Genomic DNA, 18,337 nt, shown 5'->3' on the forward strand with positions numbered 1-18,337 from the left:
CACGCGCGTCCCCGCCCCCGCTGCGTCCCGACGCCCCGCCCCGCGGAGCCTGGCGTGTGCGCGCGGGCGGCGGCGGCGGCGGCTGCGCGGCCGGTGGAGCTCGGGGGCTCCGGGCCCTGGGAGCTCGGGGCGGCGCGCGGGCCATGGCTCCGTGGGCCGGGGCCGAGCTCTGGGCGCTGACGCCGCTGCGCGCCCTGTGGCTCACGCTGACCGCCGCCTTCCTGCTGACCCTGCTGCTGCAGCTCGTGCCGCCCGGCCTGCTCCCGGCCTGCGCGCTTTTCCAGGACCTGATCCGCTATGGGAAAACCAAGCGCGAGGGGCCGTCGCGCCCGGCCGCCTGCCGGGTCTTTGACGTCCCCAAGAGGTAACCGCGCCCCGGCTGCAGCCCGGGAAGCCGAGGCGCGGAGAGCCCGGGGCGCGGCTCGGGCGGCCGGCAGGGGGCAGCAGAGGCGGGCGCGGGCTCCCCGCGCGGCGCTGCCGGGGCCGGGCCTCGGGGCGCTGCGGCGTCCGCGTCGGGCCCGGGCGGGGTGCGGGGGGCAGGGGATGCCCGAGGCCCGCGGAGCCTCTCCCTCGGGGCAATGGCAGCGCTTCCGACTGTAGGCCTGGTCCCCGGGCGGCAGGTTAAAGCCTTTGGGCCCCCAGTTCTTCCCCCGCCCCCCCCTGCACTGTAGGGCGCATCATGTAGCTTGAGGCCCCTCACTTGTGGACGCGAGGCAGGCCTCAGTTTCCCCCATTTGTCTCCGACCCGCGAAGTCAGGACGGGGGAGGCGGCGAGCCGCGGGCCTGCCACCCGGCGCCACCCCCTCCGGCCGCACGGGCACCGACCCTCCCCCTCGCTCGCACCTGGGCCCCCCCCCCTCCGCCCCCGGAGAGCGGCCCAAGCCTGAGCCCGCAGCTCTATCCGACTCTCAACAGACTTCACGACCAAGTTCGACGAAAGATTAAATCGTTAGGGCTTAAAGTAGGCTGCTTTCAGGAATCGTAAAGACGTGTTATAGTTTGCCTTTGTTTTTGTTGTTGTTGTTGTTGTCTTTTACTTTGAATTCAGAACACAGCGGGGAAGAGTCAGCCAAACACTTCTGGACGGTCTGGAGAGAAGCATTTCTGACTTTAAGATGCACCTAGGGCAGCCCGGGTGGCCCAGCGGTTTAGCGCCGCCTTCAGCCCAAGGTGTGATCCTGGAGACCCGGGATCGAATCCCACGTCGGGCTCCCGGTGCATGGAGCCTGCTTCTCCCCCTGCCTGGGTCTCTGCTTCTCTCTGTGTCTCTCATGAATAAGTAAATGAAATCTTTAAAAAAAAAAAAAAAAAAAGATGCATCTAAATGCATGTATGTAGGAAGGAGTCTAGAGGAATGTGAAAAGGTTTCTAATGTGTCAAAACACCCGGGTTATCGTTTGAGCCTCTCAGAGAGTGTCCCAGGTCCCCAGACAAGAATGTGGGCTGTCATGTGGTTTCTGAAACGGAGATAACCCCCCACTTGTGTCTGTTGGAGAAACAGTTGCCAGGTGTTGACGCTGAGAAGGAAGAACTGGGTCACCCAGGAGAGGAGGAAGGAGAATGAGGCCATGGGAGGAGGTAGAGGTATTTAGCACAGGTTAGTCAATTTTTAATCAAGTCCGGTTGCAGTACATCCTTTTCTGCTTTATAGCAGTGGCACTCCCGGATTATCACTTTTTTAATTGATAAAGTGAAGGAAAAAAAATTTTTTTAAGATTTTATTTATTTATTCATGAAAGACATAAAGAGAGGCAGAGACATAGGCAGAGGGAGAAGCAGGCTCCATGCAGGGAGCCCAATATGGGACTCCATCCCGAGTCTCCAGGATCACACCCTGGGCCGAAGGCAGATGCTCAACCGCTGAGCCACACAAGTGTCCCGAAAAAAAATTTTTTTTAAAGATTTTTTTTTAATTTGTTTATGATAGTCATACAGAGAGAGAGAGAGGCAGAGACACAGGCAGAGGGAGAAGCAGGCTCCATGCAGGGAGCCGGATGTGGGACTTGATCCCAGGTCTCCAGGATCATGCCCTGGGCCAAAGGCAGGTGCTCAACCGCTGAGCCACACAGGTGTCCCGGAAAAATTATTTCTTAGTGTGAATTCTAACAACTTGTTTCCTGAATTTTGAAAAAGGTATTGGTGTCCCTAGATTAGACTCATTCAAATCATTCCCCACAGCCAACCATTTCTCAGGCTCCCGTACCCCAGCTGTTAGTACTCAAAGGTGCGACCGCTAAGGAACAGACTTGGTGCTTTACTTCATTCGTTACTACTCTTTGGGCTTGTTGCAGTTTCTCCCATAATTTACACCTTTTTCTTCTTTCAGAATTCTAGAGTAGAACCTCCCATGATGTCCAAGGGATGTTTTGTTTATTCAAAATTTACCATTTCTTTGAGTATTGGAAGAAGATACAGCAAGTCCAGGCCAATAAAAAAAAAATATGCCTAGATACTATTTAAATATTTTTCCTTGTGCAAAATTCAATCATACTCTTAAAAGTGAAAATAAGCCCATGATTTTTACGCTTAGAGGCAGCTGTAAATCACATTTCTGCATCTAAAAATGGTGCTTAGGTGATTTTGTTTGGGGTGATTTTTTTTTCCTAAGGAGGCAGGAATAAACTTAAATCAGTTCATGGCTTGTTCAGTTCTACAACCAATGTTGGGTAGCGTTTTTTCCTAAATTAAGGCGATGGTGCTTTTCTTGTTTTCCTTGTGCTTCATAGCTTACTGACTTCCCAGAAAATCTAAATAAATAGGTGATCTCCGACATGAGTCAATGCTCTTGACTTGTGTGATGTTTATAAAAGTACTTCTTCTAAATTTCCAAATGGCATCAAAGCATTGCAGTTGAATTAAGCTCTGGTAGCAAAAAAAGCCATCCAGACTTTTCTCCCCAGGGTTCAGCAGTCCTAACCAGAGGTCCAGTGGACAGAATTGAAGGCAAACCTCCATTAGAAAAAAATTACATCTTCACTCACCTGTAGCCAAAATTCAGCATTTCCCTAATAATATATGTAATCAACAAACCACAATAGAACTAGCAGTACTTGCAATATTGGGACAACTTTTTAATTTTTTTTATTTTATTTTTTTGGAACAACTTTTTTAATATCACATTAAGATTTTTGAAGAAACCTCAGAACATTATTTTCATCACCACAGGAATGAATCACTGGATCTTATTATTTGAGAACAGTAATTTAGCACATATATTACTATATCACAAATTTCTTTTTTGGTAATTATGTTATCTATGCTTCAATATAATTGGTTTCCTTGGTAATCCCTATGTATTTTGTGATACCATTTTAAGAAGTGGCCAGTACCCTTCAACAGACTACCAAAGGAATCCATGGAAGAAAAATGTAAAGAATCCCTGCTGTAGACTAAAAACTGGCCATAAGTTTACATTTGTCTTGTTATCATATCCCTGGTTCAGTGCCTGACAAATAACAAGGTCCTTGATCACTATATTTTGAATGAATTTTAAGGAAAAAAGGGTTTAGTTTTAGTTGGTTTGTTGATTAGCTGCTTACTCAGAATAACTTTGGATGAGATACCTTCTCTTTCAATTATTGAATCCGCATTTATAGAGTATTTGTGTGCCAGGAGCTTTGGTTCTTATAAGGCAGTAATTATGTGAACAAATCTTACAAAACAAGCAAGATAATTTTGTATTAAGTGCCTCAGAGAAAGTCCAGCAGGATTACTTGATCGTGAACAAAATGGGGGTGGCCATGACAGTGGCAGTGACAACACTGGAGAGAATGGTCAGGGAGGTGTGGGACAGGAGATGAGTTCACTGGGGGAGGCAGGGCTGGCTCACCAGGGCCCTGGTGGAGGTAAGATTCTGTTCTGAGTGTATGGAAAGCCATTGATGGCTTTAGGATGGGGAAGAAAGCATGACATTCTGTGGTTCGGGTCTTGAAAGGATGGCCAGCCATCGTGTGGAGAAGACTGAATAAGAGGCTGCGATGATGGGTCAGGCAAAAGGCAGTGGTATGGAGTAGAGTGTTCACATAATAGCCCCTCCTTGTCATATGGGCGGTCATGACATTAAAGCACTTAGCACGGGCCAGGCACCTAGTCAGAATTCAGTAAACATTGGTTCACGTCCTTAGCCCCATAACCCCCCTAGTGGCGCCTTGGATCAGTTCTAGCTATCAGCAAACATGTATTATAAGATCCTGCCTCCTGGCTCAGATTCATCCAGTGGCTTCCAACTCACAGGAAGAGCCCAAGATCCAATGTAGTTTTGTTCCTACCACCTCACTGACTTCTGCCCTATAGTTAGCCCCCCATGTGGTACCAATCCAGTTTTGTGGGCCTCTCTATAACCTTCCTTCACACCTCACAGGCCTTTGCACTGCCTGCCGCCCTCCCCCCCACCCCGACCTAGAAAGTTCTTCCCCCACATAGCCACGTGGTTTCTGTCCTCACTTCCTATAATTCTACTCACATATTACCTTCCCAGTGAGGTGTTACCTATCCACCCTGTTTAAAAGTATCATTCTACCGTCCCCCATATTCCTTCTCTTCCTGGCATTTATTTTCTCCATAACAGTTACCACCTGCTGGCATGCTATAAATTTACTTTTGTGTGTGTGAGTGTGAGCATAAGTGCCAGGAAGGCTGGAATCCTCTGTTGTTTTCATTGCCGGATACCTAGAGCAGTCCCTAGCTCCTAATAAGCACTAAAATATTTATTGAATCAAGGGAGTGCTTGCTTGGTGCCAAGTCCTGGGTTACCATAAAGATCACCTTCTCCCTCTTCCCACAGGCTTGGAAAACTGCTACAGTTATGCAAAGTGCCAAGGGAGGAAAAAGAGAGAGAATGTCTAAAACAAAAAGAGTAGAGTTCTTAGATCTGTTGTTTGAGACTAAAGCTGGGTCTTTTTAAAAAGCAAGAGTTTTATGGAGCAAAAGATGTTTCTTATAGAGGAAAATCAGGCAAGCAAAACGAGATAGAATGTGTAAAATGTAGGAATTAGAACAGCAATCTGCCTGTGAATCAGAAACATCAGGGCACAAGTAGGGCATAGCAAGATGTGGCTTAGCAACTTCTCCCAAACATATTTGAGCAATTGGTTGACTTTAAGCTTGGTATAAATTGTCAGGAGTAATATAGGGACAGAAAAGCAGGTTCCGGCAGGTCTAGGTTGCATGAACTCGAAGGGCAGCAGTGTGGAGGCGTCTGGGAGGCTCAGTTGGTTAAGTTTCTGAATACCGATCTCAGCTCTGGTCTTGATCCCAGGGCCCCGCATGGAGCCCACTTAAGAAAAAAAAAAAAAAAAAAAGTGCTTTTAACTTCAGAGTCATCTGGGCTGAGTCTGGAGCTAATGCCACCACTTACTGTGTGGCCTTGGATATGTAACTTAGCAGCTAAGCCTTGGTTTTCTCATCTGCCACATGAAGATAACCAAATAAACTTTACAGAGTTGTTTCTGCCTACTTACCAGAAGGATTTTTTTAACTTTAAAAAGAGTGAAATGAAAAAGCAGTGCTTTGTGCATGTGTGGTAACATATACATAACACTTAGCAATTTTTAGCCCTTATCAGATGTACAGTTCATTAGTTTTGAATACATTGACGTTGCTGTGCAGCCATCGCTATCAATCTCCAGAACTTGTCCTCAGCCAGAAGGACTTTAAAATATGTTATTTAAGTTGCTCTGCACAAATGGCTCCCAACACACTGCGTAAAAGCCAGTGTCCTTTTAAGACCCTATAGCATCTGCTTCTCCCACATGACCGCCTAGCCCTCCCCACACAGATGTCCTTTACTGTTCCTCAGAGCCTTTGCGGTTGTCATTTCCTCTGCCTAGAAAATTCTTTCTCTGGGCTTATTCATTCTAGCCAAATGTCACTTCCAGATAGGCCACCCTTGGCCACCCATCCAGAATGGCCTCCCCTCTGCACCCGCCCTGCCCCCTAACCCGACATTATGCTAGATATCCATAGGTTCATTTGTGGACCATATATATGCTGAAAGGTAAACTTCATCAAGGCAGAGACCTGGTCTGTTCACTGAGTTCCCAGATCCTAGAACGTTGCCCAGCATGTTCTAAGTTCTCATTAATATTTATGGAGAAATGAAGTGGGTAGAAATGAAGTGGCTGGCCCAGAAGATACTTTTCAAAAGTTGGCCCCTCCCCTCGGTGTGGAAGCCTCCAGAGCAAGGTGCTGCTGACATTCTGCTCTGTTCCTGTAGCTCAGACCATACCAGGGCTCAGTTCTAGGAAGTGTGTCTTAAGAAAGACCCTGGAAGACAACGAAAAACCAGTGGCCAGGTGGGGGGGGGGGGGGGGGTTCTGGAAATGACACAGGTGAACTCTTGAGGAAACTAAGTTCTTGAGCCCAGAGAAGATTGGAATCAGGAACTACAGGCTAGGGATCCCTGGGTGGCTCAGCAGTTTAGCGCTTGCCTTTGGCCCAGGGTACGATCCTGGAGTCCCGGGATCGATTCCCACATCAGGCTCCCAGCATGGAGCCTGCTTCTCCATCCTCCTGTGTCTCTGACTCTCTCTCTCTCTCTCTCTCTCTCTCTGTGTCTATCTCTATCATAAATAAATAAATCTTTAAAAAAAAATAAAGGAACTACAGGCTAGCTCAGCGGGGGCAGATCCAGTGATAGAATTTGTAATAGTAGTTGGGAGAATTAAGTGAGTTGCTATGGAAGGATCAGATTAGGTCAGTATTTGTCAGACTGGATTGCAGGCACTTCTGGTACAAGCATATTCTAGATCATCTGGAAGAAAAAATCCCTGACGTCGATTTACTTTTGTGTGACTAATAAGACAAGGAGGTGGCTTAATACAAAGTGATATGTCGAAGACCAAAGAAGACACCCTGCTGAGTCAGAAGGATTTTGAGTTGACTTAAAGAAAAATAGAAGTATAGGTTAAGGGACCTCAGAAGAACCCGTGTTCAGCCTTTGTGCTATAGTAGATGATTTCATCTCAGTAAACCAACATCCTCTTTCACATTACAGTAACATTGCTAATTCCAATTTTCATTGGCCCCGGCTTTATTTGTATTTTCATTTGTAACTACGTTGATTGCAAAATAGGCACTGTATTTGATGGGAGCTATAACCATCAGGAGTTGATACCTCATTTTATGAGTTAATATTTGTCATGTTATTATAAAAGTAATTTAGGTCAACACAATTTAGGAAAACACTGAATCAGAAGACCTTTAAGGTTCCTGGCAACCCTGAGAGCTTGTGGTTTTGCAAATGTTGTGTAACAGTTGTATGGCTATTGCAGCAACATTGCCCAGGATTTAGAAATCTTTCACACATTTGGCTTGAGTTGGCACAGTCTAGGTTCTCTTTGCCAGGGTCTGGTCCCCCCTATGTTGGAACCTGAGCCAACCCTGTTACCCAGAGATAAGAGAGATTGCTAATTGACCCTCTATCTAGGTTTAACAAGGTCAATCACATTCCCGTTAACCTCAGGAGGCCTCTTTTACCTATGAGTTTACCAGTCCCATCATTTGAAAGATTTTAAAAATCTGAACGCCTGCAGGATTCAGGTTCTATTAAAAAACTAAACTATACTTTGGGAATGGAGGAAAGAGGATCGGGAGCCTAAAAATATTCTTCCTGCACAATGCTTTAAAGTGGACCTCCCCCTGATAACTGCCTAAACTGGTTTAACCTTGCAGGTATTTTTCTCATTTCTACATCATCTCAGTGCTGTGGAATGGCTTCCTGCTTTGGCACCTTACTCAGTCTCTGTTCCTGGGAGTGCCTTTTCCAAACTGGCTTCATGGTCTGCTCAGAATTCTCGGGGCTGCCCAGTTCCAAGGTATGACTGCTGGCTAGTTACAACCATTTCATCCTGTTCCTTGTCTTTCAGCCTGCAGGGAGATGTTCCTGGTATTTCACAGGCACCCCCGGGCTCCTCTGTGGGCCCAGGAAGTGGAGGGTGAGGGCAAGAAAGAGTTCTGTATGGTTGTTAGCTAGGTGGCCACAGGGGTGTCTCCATGTCCCTCGCTGAGATCACAACACACTGAGAGTCAGCTGTTCGCCCCAGACTCCCAGCGGGTGCTGTGCTGTGTACAGGACTGGCTGTTCTCTCTCTGATATTTTTAGTACTATCGATAAATTTATGCACTTTATACACTTCATTGGAAAAGCTCTTAGGATCCCTCGGGTTTGCCTTGAAACATTTGTCATTTCTATAGTTGAACCAAAGTCCTGTCTCAGAACCCCAGAAATAAAATAGATAATTACTTTTTGATCGCCAGTTAAAAACGCTTGTTATCCTGTAAGCTTTAGTTATATAATAAAATTGACTATAAATAGTTGTTGACCAGAAGACTATAAAATAGCCTTTAGGGATCCCTGGGTGGCGCAGTGGTTTGGCGCCTGCCTTTGGCCCAGGGCGTGATCCTGGAGACCCGGGATCGAATCCCACGTCGGGCTCCCGGTGCATGGAGCCTGCTTCTCCCTCTGCCTGTGTCTCTGCCTCTCTCTCTCTCTGTGACTATCATAAAAAAAAATTTAAAAAAATAGCCTTTAAATTCACCTCACTTTACCTCGGATAAAGGATACACAGAACAATTTTAAAAATTAGGACTTGAAGGTGAAAACCATAAGGTGGCCTCAATTAATGTCAGGGAGAGCGTGAGGGGCAGAATTAGAAACAGATTGTTCTGGTGCTATCTCTGTCTTTTGTTCCCACAGCCAAACCACTGGCTCTGTGGGAACAGTCCTTTCCTATATAACCAGAGGGACTTGTTGCAAACGATGACAGCCAGAAGGGAAGACCTATGCAGATTGTACTTGGAAGGGGAGGAGGCCTCAGCATATCCCACTTCACCCACTAAAACTCTATCTCTTCCTTTGTTTACTGTGGGGTTCACTGGGGCTCTGGTATTTGGAGGGTTGGTTGTGAGGAGTTTTATTTGTATACTTGTTTTAACCTATTCCTAACGAGTTAAAACTAGGATTTACTATATGCAAAATACAAAAACCCCCAAAGCTATTCTGTACTGATAGAAGTCTGGATAGGCCTTACCCATGGGTGGAGAGGCAGTGCCTGGAGGGGAATACAAGGGAGTGCTAGTTGTGTTCTGCTTCTATGTCCTGGGTGCTGATTATATGGGTGGAATACATGGTTTAGTTTGTAAAAATCTGTTAAGCTGTATCCTCACTGTATTCTTGTGTGTGTGTCTCTGTGTGTGCATGTGACATTCATTTAAAAAAAACATCTAGGTGTTATGTCATTTTAAAAACCAGCATTACTTCCAAATTCTTTTGGCAGAGGGAATGAAAGACAGGTAGGAAGGTAGATCTCAAGGCTCACACAGTCCCCTGAAAATTATAATTGTCTCTTTTTTTTTTTCATATGGAAAGAAATGCATAATTCCCTCCGTCTCTGTTCCTGTCCTCTTTTCTGCTTCTTGGCGTGCCTGTGTCTCGTCTCCCTGACCCAGGGATCCCACCAGCTGGGGTTGTTAGAGGTCATCCGAGCATTCCCTGACCATCTTCATCTGGCTTTTAGTTCCAGGAACCAGAGATCCACAGATAGCAGGTTCTGAGTGCACAGACTCCTTCACAGTGACATACGTCTATGAAAACCGGAAGGCTTTCACATGATGGAGAGTCCAGAAACCTGAGTTTGTGACTAGCCAAATTCCTTAACTTCACATGGCCCACTTCCTCATGACTTAAAAAAAAAAAAAAGTGTTACACTAGATTTTTAGGGTCCTCTCCTAGCTCTAATCTTATTTAAAAATCTGTTGAACAGCAGGAAAAAAAAATCTAACTTTGGGTTAATCCTGGAAGGAGAGGTGCTAACATGTTGCATTCTGAATTATAGGGAGTGAGCTGGCGCTGTCTGCATTCTTAGTGTTAGTATTTCTGTGGCTACACAGTTTGCGAAGGCTCTTCGAGTGCCTGTATGTCAGTGTCTTCTCCAATGCTGTGATTCACGTCGTCCAGTACTGTTTTGGACTTGTCTACTATGTCCTCACCGGCCTAACTGTGCTGAGCCAAGTGCCAATGGATGGCAGGAACGGTGAGTGGTCCTTGGGGTCTTCTGTTAGCTGAGTCACACTGGGCCTATGAGGTACTTCTCAGGCAAAGCAGTCCACGAAGCATTACAGAAGTTTGAAAGTAGACCTGCCCAACCCACTTTGCATTTGAAGAGTTTGAACTCAACTAGTAGTTAGAAAATGTCAACATGCCCGAGGGGATATATGTTAACTATTAAAAGAATTGCTAAAACCTGAAAGATGCCAACGTAAGCACTAATGCCTATAGTAAAGGTAGTAAGTGCCAGGTGTTCAGGAGGCTTGGTGTAAGGATGAAGAATTGGGATGTGGATCTCCCTTGGTGGGACTGAAGTCCGTGAACTCATGCGGAGTTACTCTGGGAAGACAGAGGGAGTATGGTTAACAGTTGGACAAGAAACAAAGGAGCACCCAAGAACAAGAAAAAGGGTCAGCAAAGAAGGTTGCCCCAGCAAAGGCTCTGTCTCCCTGGGGTGCGGGTGTAAAAGCAGAAGGGTGGTGCAGGATTAAAGCTCAGAAAACCCAAGGAGGAAGGGCTAGTGGTGAAAAGTAGTGATTTGAAGAGGGAATAGAGAGCCATTTTGTTGCCATTCAGTTCCTACGATTATTCTGATTATAACAAAGCTTTCCTTCAAGGGAGGCAGCCTGAGCGGAGAGGACAAAAGAGTACTGTAGTGAGTCAGGATTGTGTCTGAACGTTTCTGAGCTTCCACTAGCCAGGAAGAGGGAAGCAAGACCATGACCTTGGTTCATGTGGAGGAAATGAAGTGTGTTTTGGGTGTGTGGCGTGGGGAGGGAGGCTGGAGATCTTACACATTAGGGCTGTCATTTTTGTAAAAACCATGCATGCTTATTACACAGAACTCAAGTCGTTTGGGGTGACTGAAGTTAGCTTTTAGTGCTGAGGCTAACCTCACCCTGGACCTTTGGTATCCCTCTGCCCAGACACTGTACCGAGACCAGTCATGACTGTTTTCTCTAAGTTCAGGTCTTCACATTTCCTAGCCATCCTTGTAAATAGAGACCAAAGTCTAGATGTTTCCAGTACTTGGGGAGTGTGCTTTCTCCTCAGGTTTGATTTCAGCTTCAGAGTAGCCCCTTGAACATCCTCTCTGTTGCTATAGCACAACCCAAGGCCTCTATGGCTTGAGAAATGATCTTTCTTAATTTATGAATTATTTATTGGCTTCAGCCACTCAGCTAGCATCTCTCCATCTGATTCCAGTGAATTTAGCCTGGTCAGTGTTTCCTCCCTGAGCTCTCTGCTGTGGCCTTCACGTGCAGCCCATATCAAGAGCTTACCTGTTATTCATGGTGAACGGTAATAGGATTTCCACCCAAAGGAGCTTTCCGAAGCACTTGGCTAACCCACCAGCTTTCACTGTGTTAGCCTCCGTTGGCATTCCATATCTCCTCTGGAGCTTCACCTGCTAGCTTGACCCCAGCTTTTGCCCTCCCTTCTATATAAACAGTCAAGAAGAGGCAGCTGAAACACCCACAAAAATCACTTTCTAGACATTGCTTTCTGAAACTGTCTTCTGTTTCATCTGCTTATCTCTCAAGAAGTCCTATGCAGGCATTTGGGACAATATGGGGACAACTGGCTTCTGGAATTCATTGAGAGAGAATACACTGGGACATTTGCCAGCTGCAGTGTCTGACGGGAATAGCCTGGGCTTGGGAGTCAGGGGCACCTGGGTCTGAATTCTGGCTTACTTAGCCACCCTCAGCCTCAGAACCTTCATCTGTAATTAGGGGCACATCCTGATATCAGAGGGTTCTTGTAAAAGAGAAAGAACATCTGTAAGCTGCCCAGACCTTCTCGTCTCCTTATCTTCAAAGTCTTCCTCCAACCACGCTCCATTACACTGCTGTATTTTATTTTCCCCAGGATGCCATCTCTACCTAAACTTGTCTCGGTTATTGATTTGCCTACTTGTTTCTGTCTGCCCCTTGCCACTGGAATGTGGGCTCCTGAGGCCTGAGATCTTGCCTTACTCACTGCTTTATCCCTTGTGCGAGATGCCAGGCTCGGTAGACAGTAATTAAAGAGTAAATAAAGAATTAAATACCACACAGATTGGACGCTCAGCCTTCCACCTGCCTCCCCTTGTCTGCATTATAATTCCAACTTAGTCTTTGCAGTCTTTCCCTCAGAGGTACTTTTCTCTGAATCAGAGTGGGTGAGTTGGCAGTGACGTGAACGCTCAAACACTTGCTTCAGTTTTTAATCCTAAAATGACTTGCTCTTATAGCCCTCCAATACAAAACTATTTTTCATATTTTGTTTATTATTAGCCTATAAAAATATAACCATTCCATTAAATGGTAAGTCTAGTAAACATTAAGAGTCTATCGGAAGTGTTTATATAGGGCAATTTTTTTTAAGAAATGAACACAGGTTGGTGGACTCCTATTAGTCATTAGCCATCCTCACCTGAGTCCTACTGCAGTGCCCCTAGGGAATAGCAGGATTCCTGGTTCTCTGACCTGAATCAGCTCCATAAGGTCTCTCTTGGTTCCAGCCCCTCAGGCTTTTCCCCTCAGTCAGTCCACAGTCAATGGACACTTTGTTTCTTCAGTCAAGTTCCTAAGCAGCCTGACTGCTTCCTGCTGACCATAAGGAAGTCCTTACTTTGTTTTCTGACTCCAGTCCTCAGAAGACCTGCTTTCTTCCTGTCGGCTTGGTAGCTGGAGAAGAAAGAGGAAGAAGATACTTTGAGTGTTTCTACTTCTGAACTAAATCTGTCCTGGCTCTTTCTAATCAGAAAGGGAAAACGTTTGGGTTTTCACCTTGCAGTGTACATTTCTCCTCTTTTGCGAAGTCCCACTGTGAGCCTTTACTTCCAGTGGTTTTCTTCATTGGCCGGAGCCAGTCAAGTCAGTGTCCTGCATGCAGGGTCTCCCCTGAGTGGCTTAGGGTGGCAACTCAGGGTGAGATTCCTTTAGGAGTGTTTTCCTGACAGTAGACTATAAGAAAGAAGACATAAAACCAGGCTTAGAAATATAAATGCAAAGCAGTCTTTGCAAGAGTGTGTCACAGGAGTAGGACACAGAGCCAACCTCTGTGCGTGCTTGAAGCATTTGAAGAGGGAGCAGGAGAATGTGTCCATGTGGTAGGAGCTGCCCCTGGCTAAAGAGCATACCCCTTCACCCACAGGGACAGGGTTCTCCCCCTCCAGACTTGGTAAATTATATCAGGATAATTTTCTAGTCGTGAGGAACTGGATAAGTGGATAATTGTGTCCTACGAGCTGTATACTTCCCTGAGCCTCTCAAATTTTGCAGGTTGGCTGATAAGCTAATTCTTTTTTTTTTTTTTTTTTTTTCTGTAGTCTATGTGATAGGGAAAAATCTCTTGATGCAAGCTCGGTGGTTCCATATCCTCGGAATGCTGATGTTTATCTGGTCGTCTGCCCATCAGTACAAGTGCCACGTTATTCTTGGCAATCTCAGGAAAAATAAAGCAGGTGAGATGTCTTTTAGAACCTCTGCATGTGCATTTTAACCCTCAGAAGTTCATTGTGTCTGTTTATCTTTTCCTTTCCTGCCCTAAACTAATTGACTAATCTATCCAATACTCATTTTTGATAAGACACCTCTCTGGGTCTTGATCTTCCCCTTTGTAAAACGAGAGCGTTCTGCTGAAAGATTTTCGTGGCCATCTAGCCCTGACATTCTATGGTTCTATTCTGTGCCCGTATTTGGGGGCCTGCACTGCAGATACGGGCTTCACCAGCATGTGAGTATTCGTATCATCATGCTGAGTTAGTGTCATTCCAGCCAAAGCATAAAAACTTGACTTCTTAGCTAGCTCATGTTGACTTGCCACAGATACAGTTTTTATTAGTTTTTTTGAAGTATCAAAAATGGTATAATACTGTTCAACATTTATAAAGTACTTATGCTATGCCGAACCCTGTTCCTGGTGCTTTACATAGCTTCACAGCACTCACTTGAGGTGAGAACAGTCTCCTCCTCACTATACAGATGAGGAAACTGAGGCACGGAGGTGTTAAACAACTTTTCCAGAGTTCCATGACATGTAAGTGGTAGAGTCAGGATTTGAACTCACGCAGTCTGACTCTGCAGTCTGAGCTCTAATGACTAGGTAGGAGGCTTGGTGGAGAAACAGGCTTCCCTCTGTGCTTATCTTCAGTCGATGGTATAATTTAAACGTGTAGCTTTTTAACACATAGTCAGTTGACAGTGGAAGTGTGACAGGAAGTGGGTTTGCACACAGGTTTGTGATCCTCTTTTTTTAAATCAGAGTTTTTGTAAATTACTTGGGGCCCGAGGTGGTAAGCTTGCTTTCCACAACTTCTATGTTCAGGAAGTCTTCTGTTTCTGTTTCAGGAGTGGTCATCCACTGTAACCACCGAATCCCTTTTGGGGACTGGTTTGAATATGTTTCTTCCCCTAACTACTTAGCAGAGCTGATGATCTACATCTCCATGGCTGTCACCTTTGGATTCCACAACTTAACTTGGTGGCTCGTGGTGACATATGTTTTCTTCAGCCAGGCCCTGTGTGCTCTCCTCAGCCACAAATTCTACAAAAGCAATTTTGTCTCCTATCCAAAGCATAGGAAAGCTTTCCTGCCGTTCCTATTTTAAGATAACCTCAAGGTTGCATGAAGAATGCAAGCCAGGTGACAGGTTCACTTCCTCGAGACAACATCTAGGGACCAAAGTACAGTTCCTGCAAAATGGTTTGAAACTCTGTGCTCCATTTTTATACCCACAAGTCTTCACTGAATGAACAAAGCAATACTCCTCAAGAAAATGAATCTTCAAAGAAGAAATACTTCTGGCAGACCTGGGAGTGCCATGTCTACCTTCAGAGGCTTTATTAAGACCAACCAACTGCTAAAAAGTAGATGAGACTTCTCCAAGCTGGCTCAAAAGGGAAGTACCAAGAATATATAGACACTTCACACATGCACACACATCCCCAGAGGAGGGGAGAAGACCATCCGTGGCTTGGTTTTTGTTAGGGACAAATGAGCGGGACTACATAATAAGCAACATAGTAGGTGCTGAGTAACTGTTGTATTTCAATAAAAAGCAGAAGAGTTTGAAAATAACAATATATAATTTCACACCAACAGATTCAGGGAAAAATGAGTCTGTTGGAGATAGTTTACACTTTCACATATGGCCACCAAAATTTCCAGTTATGTAACCAGCAATCGTGGTTTCCACTCATTTCCCCCTCAAATCATAGCCTAACAGGAGGTTTGAAATCTTTTATTTAATACCTTTTTTTGACATCTCTTCCAAGGAAGTACCTTTAAAGTGAAAGCATCTGAAAATAAAATATTTTTATATTGATGTGTAAAGAGCCTTCAGTGAATAGATCGACCTTTGCTGCAGACTGGATAGAGCTATAGCCTCATTCATACCCAGTTATTCAAACTGGATTAAGCTTTGCCTGAGTTTAACTACCGAACTATTTTAATGCAGTGAATCTGAAGATTTTGGGGAATAAAGTTTACACTAAAATAGTTTATGTTAAAGGAAAAAACATTAGATCAAAGGGAAATAACTGCATGGTTTAAAAGAAAAACAACTTGAAAACTAATGCTAAGGCCGAGCAATGCAGTAAAAACTGCACAACGGTGCAGCATAAGATTTCCTGGCTTAGTGACTGGGGCATCAACTTGATTGCTTTTGTGCAGGTGTCATAGTCTACTAGCTACTAAAGTTTTGCACTAATATGCACCTAACTGTGGGAGAAAGAACCTCATCATTAATCAGACACATCATCAAGTGCAGCCTAAGAATGTCCTCCCATCCTCACCCTTGGAGTTGTAAACCAAAGCCGTTAATTGAGATTCTTCTTAATCCAGATTTTCAATGTATGTATATGAAAGCACATTTTTAAAAATAATTCTGCTGTAGCATTTCCTCTCCCATCCACCAAACACCACTCCACTTGGTTGCTCAGTCTATGCAGATAAATAATGTATTCATTTCATTCATCATTTAGGTTTGCCATCCTCAGGACCAGGACTCAGGAATAAAGCTTCCTACACCGGAAATGGAAAGCATGTTGCCATCTGGGCTTAATTCCCACACAAATGGTACACATAATTTTTAATAGCAAACTATTTGGGGAAAGATGTATTTTGCTATAGCATGCCCTTTCATACCTACATTAGTCAAGAATGTGAGTGATGTTCTGTAATCTCATTGTACTTTTAAGTAAAAGACGATATCCCCTGTGAGGAACCCTATCAGGGGCGGTTAGAAGGCGTTCCCAGTCCCCGGTGTCCTTGTCTCAAGCCTGCTGTTCCCTACTGTCCCTCACATTTGCTTCCATGTCTTTTACTTCCCCTTTCCCTTCCTTGCCCAAACACTGTGCTTCTTAGGTGGAGGCTGAAGACGAAGTAGGGATGTCCTTAAATGGGTTCAGAACAAAGTGGCCTTGGTTGAAAGCTTAACCATGGAGAATAGTTGAGAACTGTGTTGTGCTTGTGAGATCGTGAGCGGCATTGCTGTGTGTGTAATGAAAATGTCCTGTGCTCCCAGAGAGGGAGCAAACCCCTCCTGGGGAAAAGCCAGAAATAGGTTGGGGGCTGGAGTCCCCTAATCTTCCTGCCACCATAGTCACCAAGACTCAACCCTTCATTCTATTACTACTGAGTTAGCAGAAATGACACCAGACTACCTCCTAACAGCATTCCCTGGCCTAACTACTGACTGTACAAGTGTGCTGAAAATAGCCTTTGCTTCTGTTAAGTCTCCAAGTTATAGCTCATCCTCCATACTAACATTTGCTGTCAGTGAGCGTGGATCATTTTGTCTCCAGAGGGCTGTGTCCTAGGTTATGTTTTCAACATAAAGAATGATGATTGCTAGAATTCCTACCAAAAAAGAGGGAGGCCTTTTTAGATATTTCTATGTGACACTTAATAGTTTAAGGAGACTGTAAATATTTGTATAACTACCTGAGAATTCAAGGACATTGATAAGTAATGTACCTCAAAGTGAACCAATATATTAAAGATCTTAGGGGCACCTGGATGGCTCAGTGGTTGAGTGTCTGCCTTTGGCTCAGGTCATGATCCCCGGGTCCTAGGATCAAGTCCCGCATTGGACTCCCCTTAGGGAGCCTGCTCCTCCCTCTGCTTATGTCTCTGCCTCTCTCTGTGTGTCTCTCATGAATAAATAAATAAAATCTTTTAAAAATAAAGATCTTAAAATAGGAAATGAGCAAGTAGAAATTTTTTACACCTGTCTAAAGCAATTTCTGCCCACCCTTTCACATTGCTTATCAGGGAAAAAATCATTTAACTGGTTTCATAAATTACATATATTAGTCTAACCTAAGATTTTTCTAATAAAGGGACAAGAAACAGGGGGCCTGGCAGTGATCCACAACTAATTCATGCTATATGTACTTCATCACGTTTCTCAAATACCGATGATCTAGAAAGCCAGGTATTGATTTTAGGGAAAGCAAAATTTAATTCTCCCAAGTAAAAACTGAATTGCAAAGAGCTATTCTATGCATACAATTGAGAAAGTGTAGTATTAAGTCTCTTCCTTGATAAAGATTCTCAAGTCTTGAAGCACATAGGGGACAAAAGAACACAAGAGATTTCTCAGCAGAAAGACAAAGCTGCTTCGAGTCTAGCCCTCTGGTAAAACTTCATAGCATGTGTGCAGTTTTTATCAGGGCTCCTTGGCCTACACCACACCTTTCTGGGAATTAGAAAAGCTACCTCACAGAACCTCCCCATAGCAGCAGAGCATGACCCTTTGTGGGCACAGAAGGCTGCTGGTGATGGTTCTGTAGCTCCGTGGGCAGTGCTCGGGCCAGATCCCAGCCCCACCTCACCCTTTGTGCCTGGTGTCCTTTGTGCCATGCTCCAACTGCACGACCTTCCATAGCTTAGAGACCAGGTGCTGCCTATCTCTGTGCAGATTCTGTTCACTCCTGAAAAAAAGCAAGATTCGATTTCATGGAATCATCTTGGGAATAAAACTAGGAGAAGGGGGAAGTAAGCAGTCAGTGCAAAACAGTGCTTCCACTTACAAAAACGGGAATTTGGTGGACAGCAGGTGAGTGACCCTCAAACAGTAGAATGCTGGTTTAGGTGCTCTAATTCCAGCCCCACAAAGAGAAAATATTTTGCTTGCTTTCTGACCACCAGCTCCTGTCTTTCCAGCTCATTGTTCTAGGACTGCAACTCCAACCATCTTTCCACCCTATTGAGACCTCCAGTCTATTAATCTCATGGCATTTTTATTGTCCTTCGCCCGTAAGTCTTCTCTAATCTCTTTACCCTGCTTAAATTTCAGGC

The 18,337-nt window shown here is 44.9% G+C and overlaps 1 protein-coding gene across 2 annotated transcripts; it reads left to right on the forward strand.

Moving 5' to 3' along the window:
* Positions 1-59: 59 nt before the first annotated feature.
* Positions 60-17,240, forward strand: SRD5A3 (steroid 5 alpha-reductase 3). 2 transcript variants are annotated; one of them, XR_007401709.1, is made up of 6 exons: positions 60-364; positions 7,672-7,814; positions 9,834-10,031; positions 13,362-13,496; positions 14,383-15,886; positions 16,018-17,240. XR_007401709.1 is itself a non-coding variant. In XM_025435604.3 (5 exons), the coding sequence occupies exons 1-5, from the start codon at positions 144-146 to the stop codon at positions 14,640-14,642; spliced, it is 957 nt and encodes a 318-aa protein (XP_025291389.1). In that variant the 5' UTR covers positions 60-143; the 3' UTR covers positions 14,643-17,240. The 2 variants fall into 2 exon arrangements, 1 of the variants encoding a protein (XP_025291389.1); XM_025435604.3 differs by having other exon boundaries at positions 14,383-17,240.
* Positions 17,241-18,337: the final 1,097 nt, after the last annotated feature.

This window comes from Canis lupus, chromosome 13 (assembly GCF_003254725.2).
Source record: "Canis lupus dingo isolate Sandy chromosome 13, ASM325472v2, whole genome shotgun sequence".
Taxonomy (NCBI): Eukaryota; Metazoa; Chordata; class Mammalia; order Carnivora; family Canidae; genus Canis; species Canis lupus.

Coding starts and splice junctions, on each gene's coding strand:
- SRD5A3 (XM_025435604.3), top strand. CDS start 144: ATGGCTCCGTGGGCCGGGGCCGAGCTCTGGGCGCTGACGCCGCTGCGC. Junction 365..7,671: donor GTCTTTGACGTCCCCAAGAG/GTAACCGCGCCC, acceptor TTAACCTTGCAG/GTATTTTTCTCATTTCTACA. Junction 7,815..9,833: donor CGGGGCTGCCCAGTTCCAAG/GTATGACTGCTG, acceptor TCTGAATTATAG/GGAGTGAGCTGGCGCTGTCT.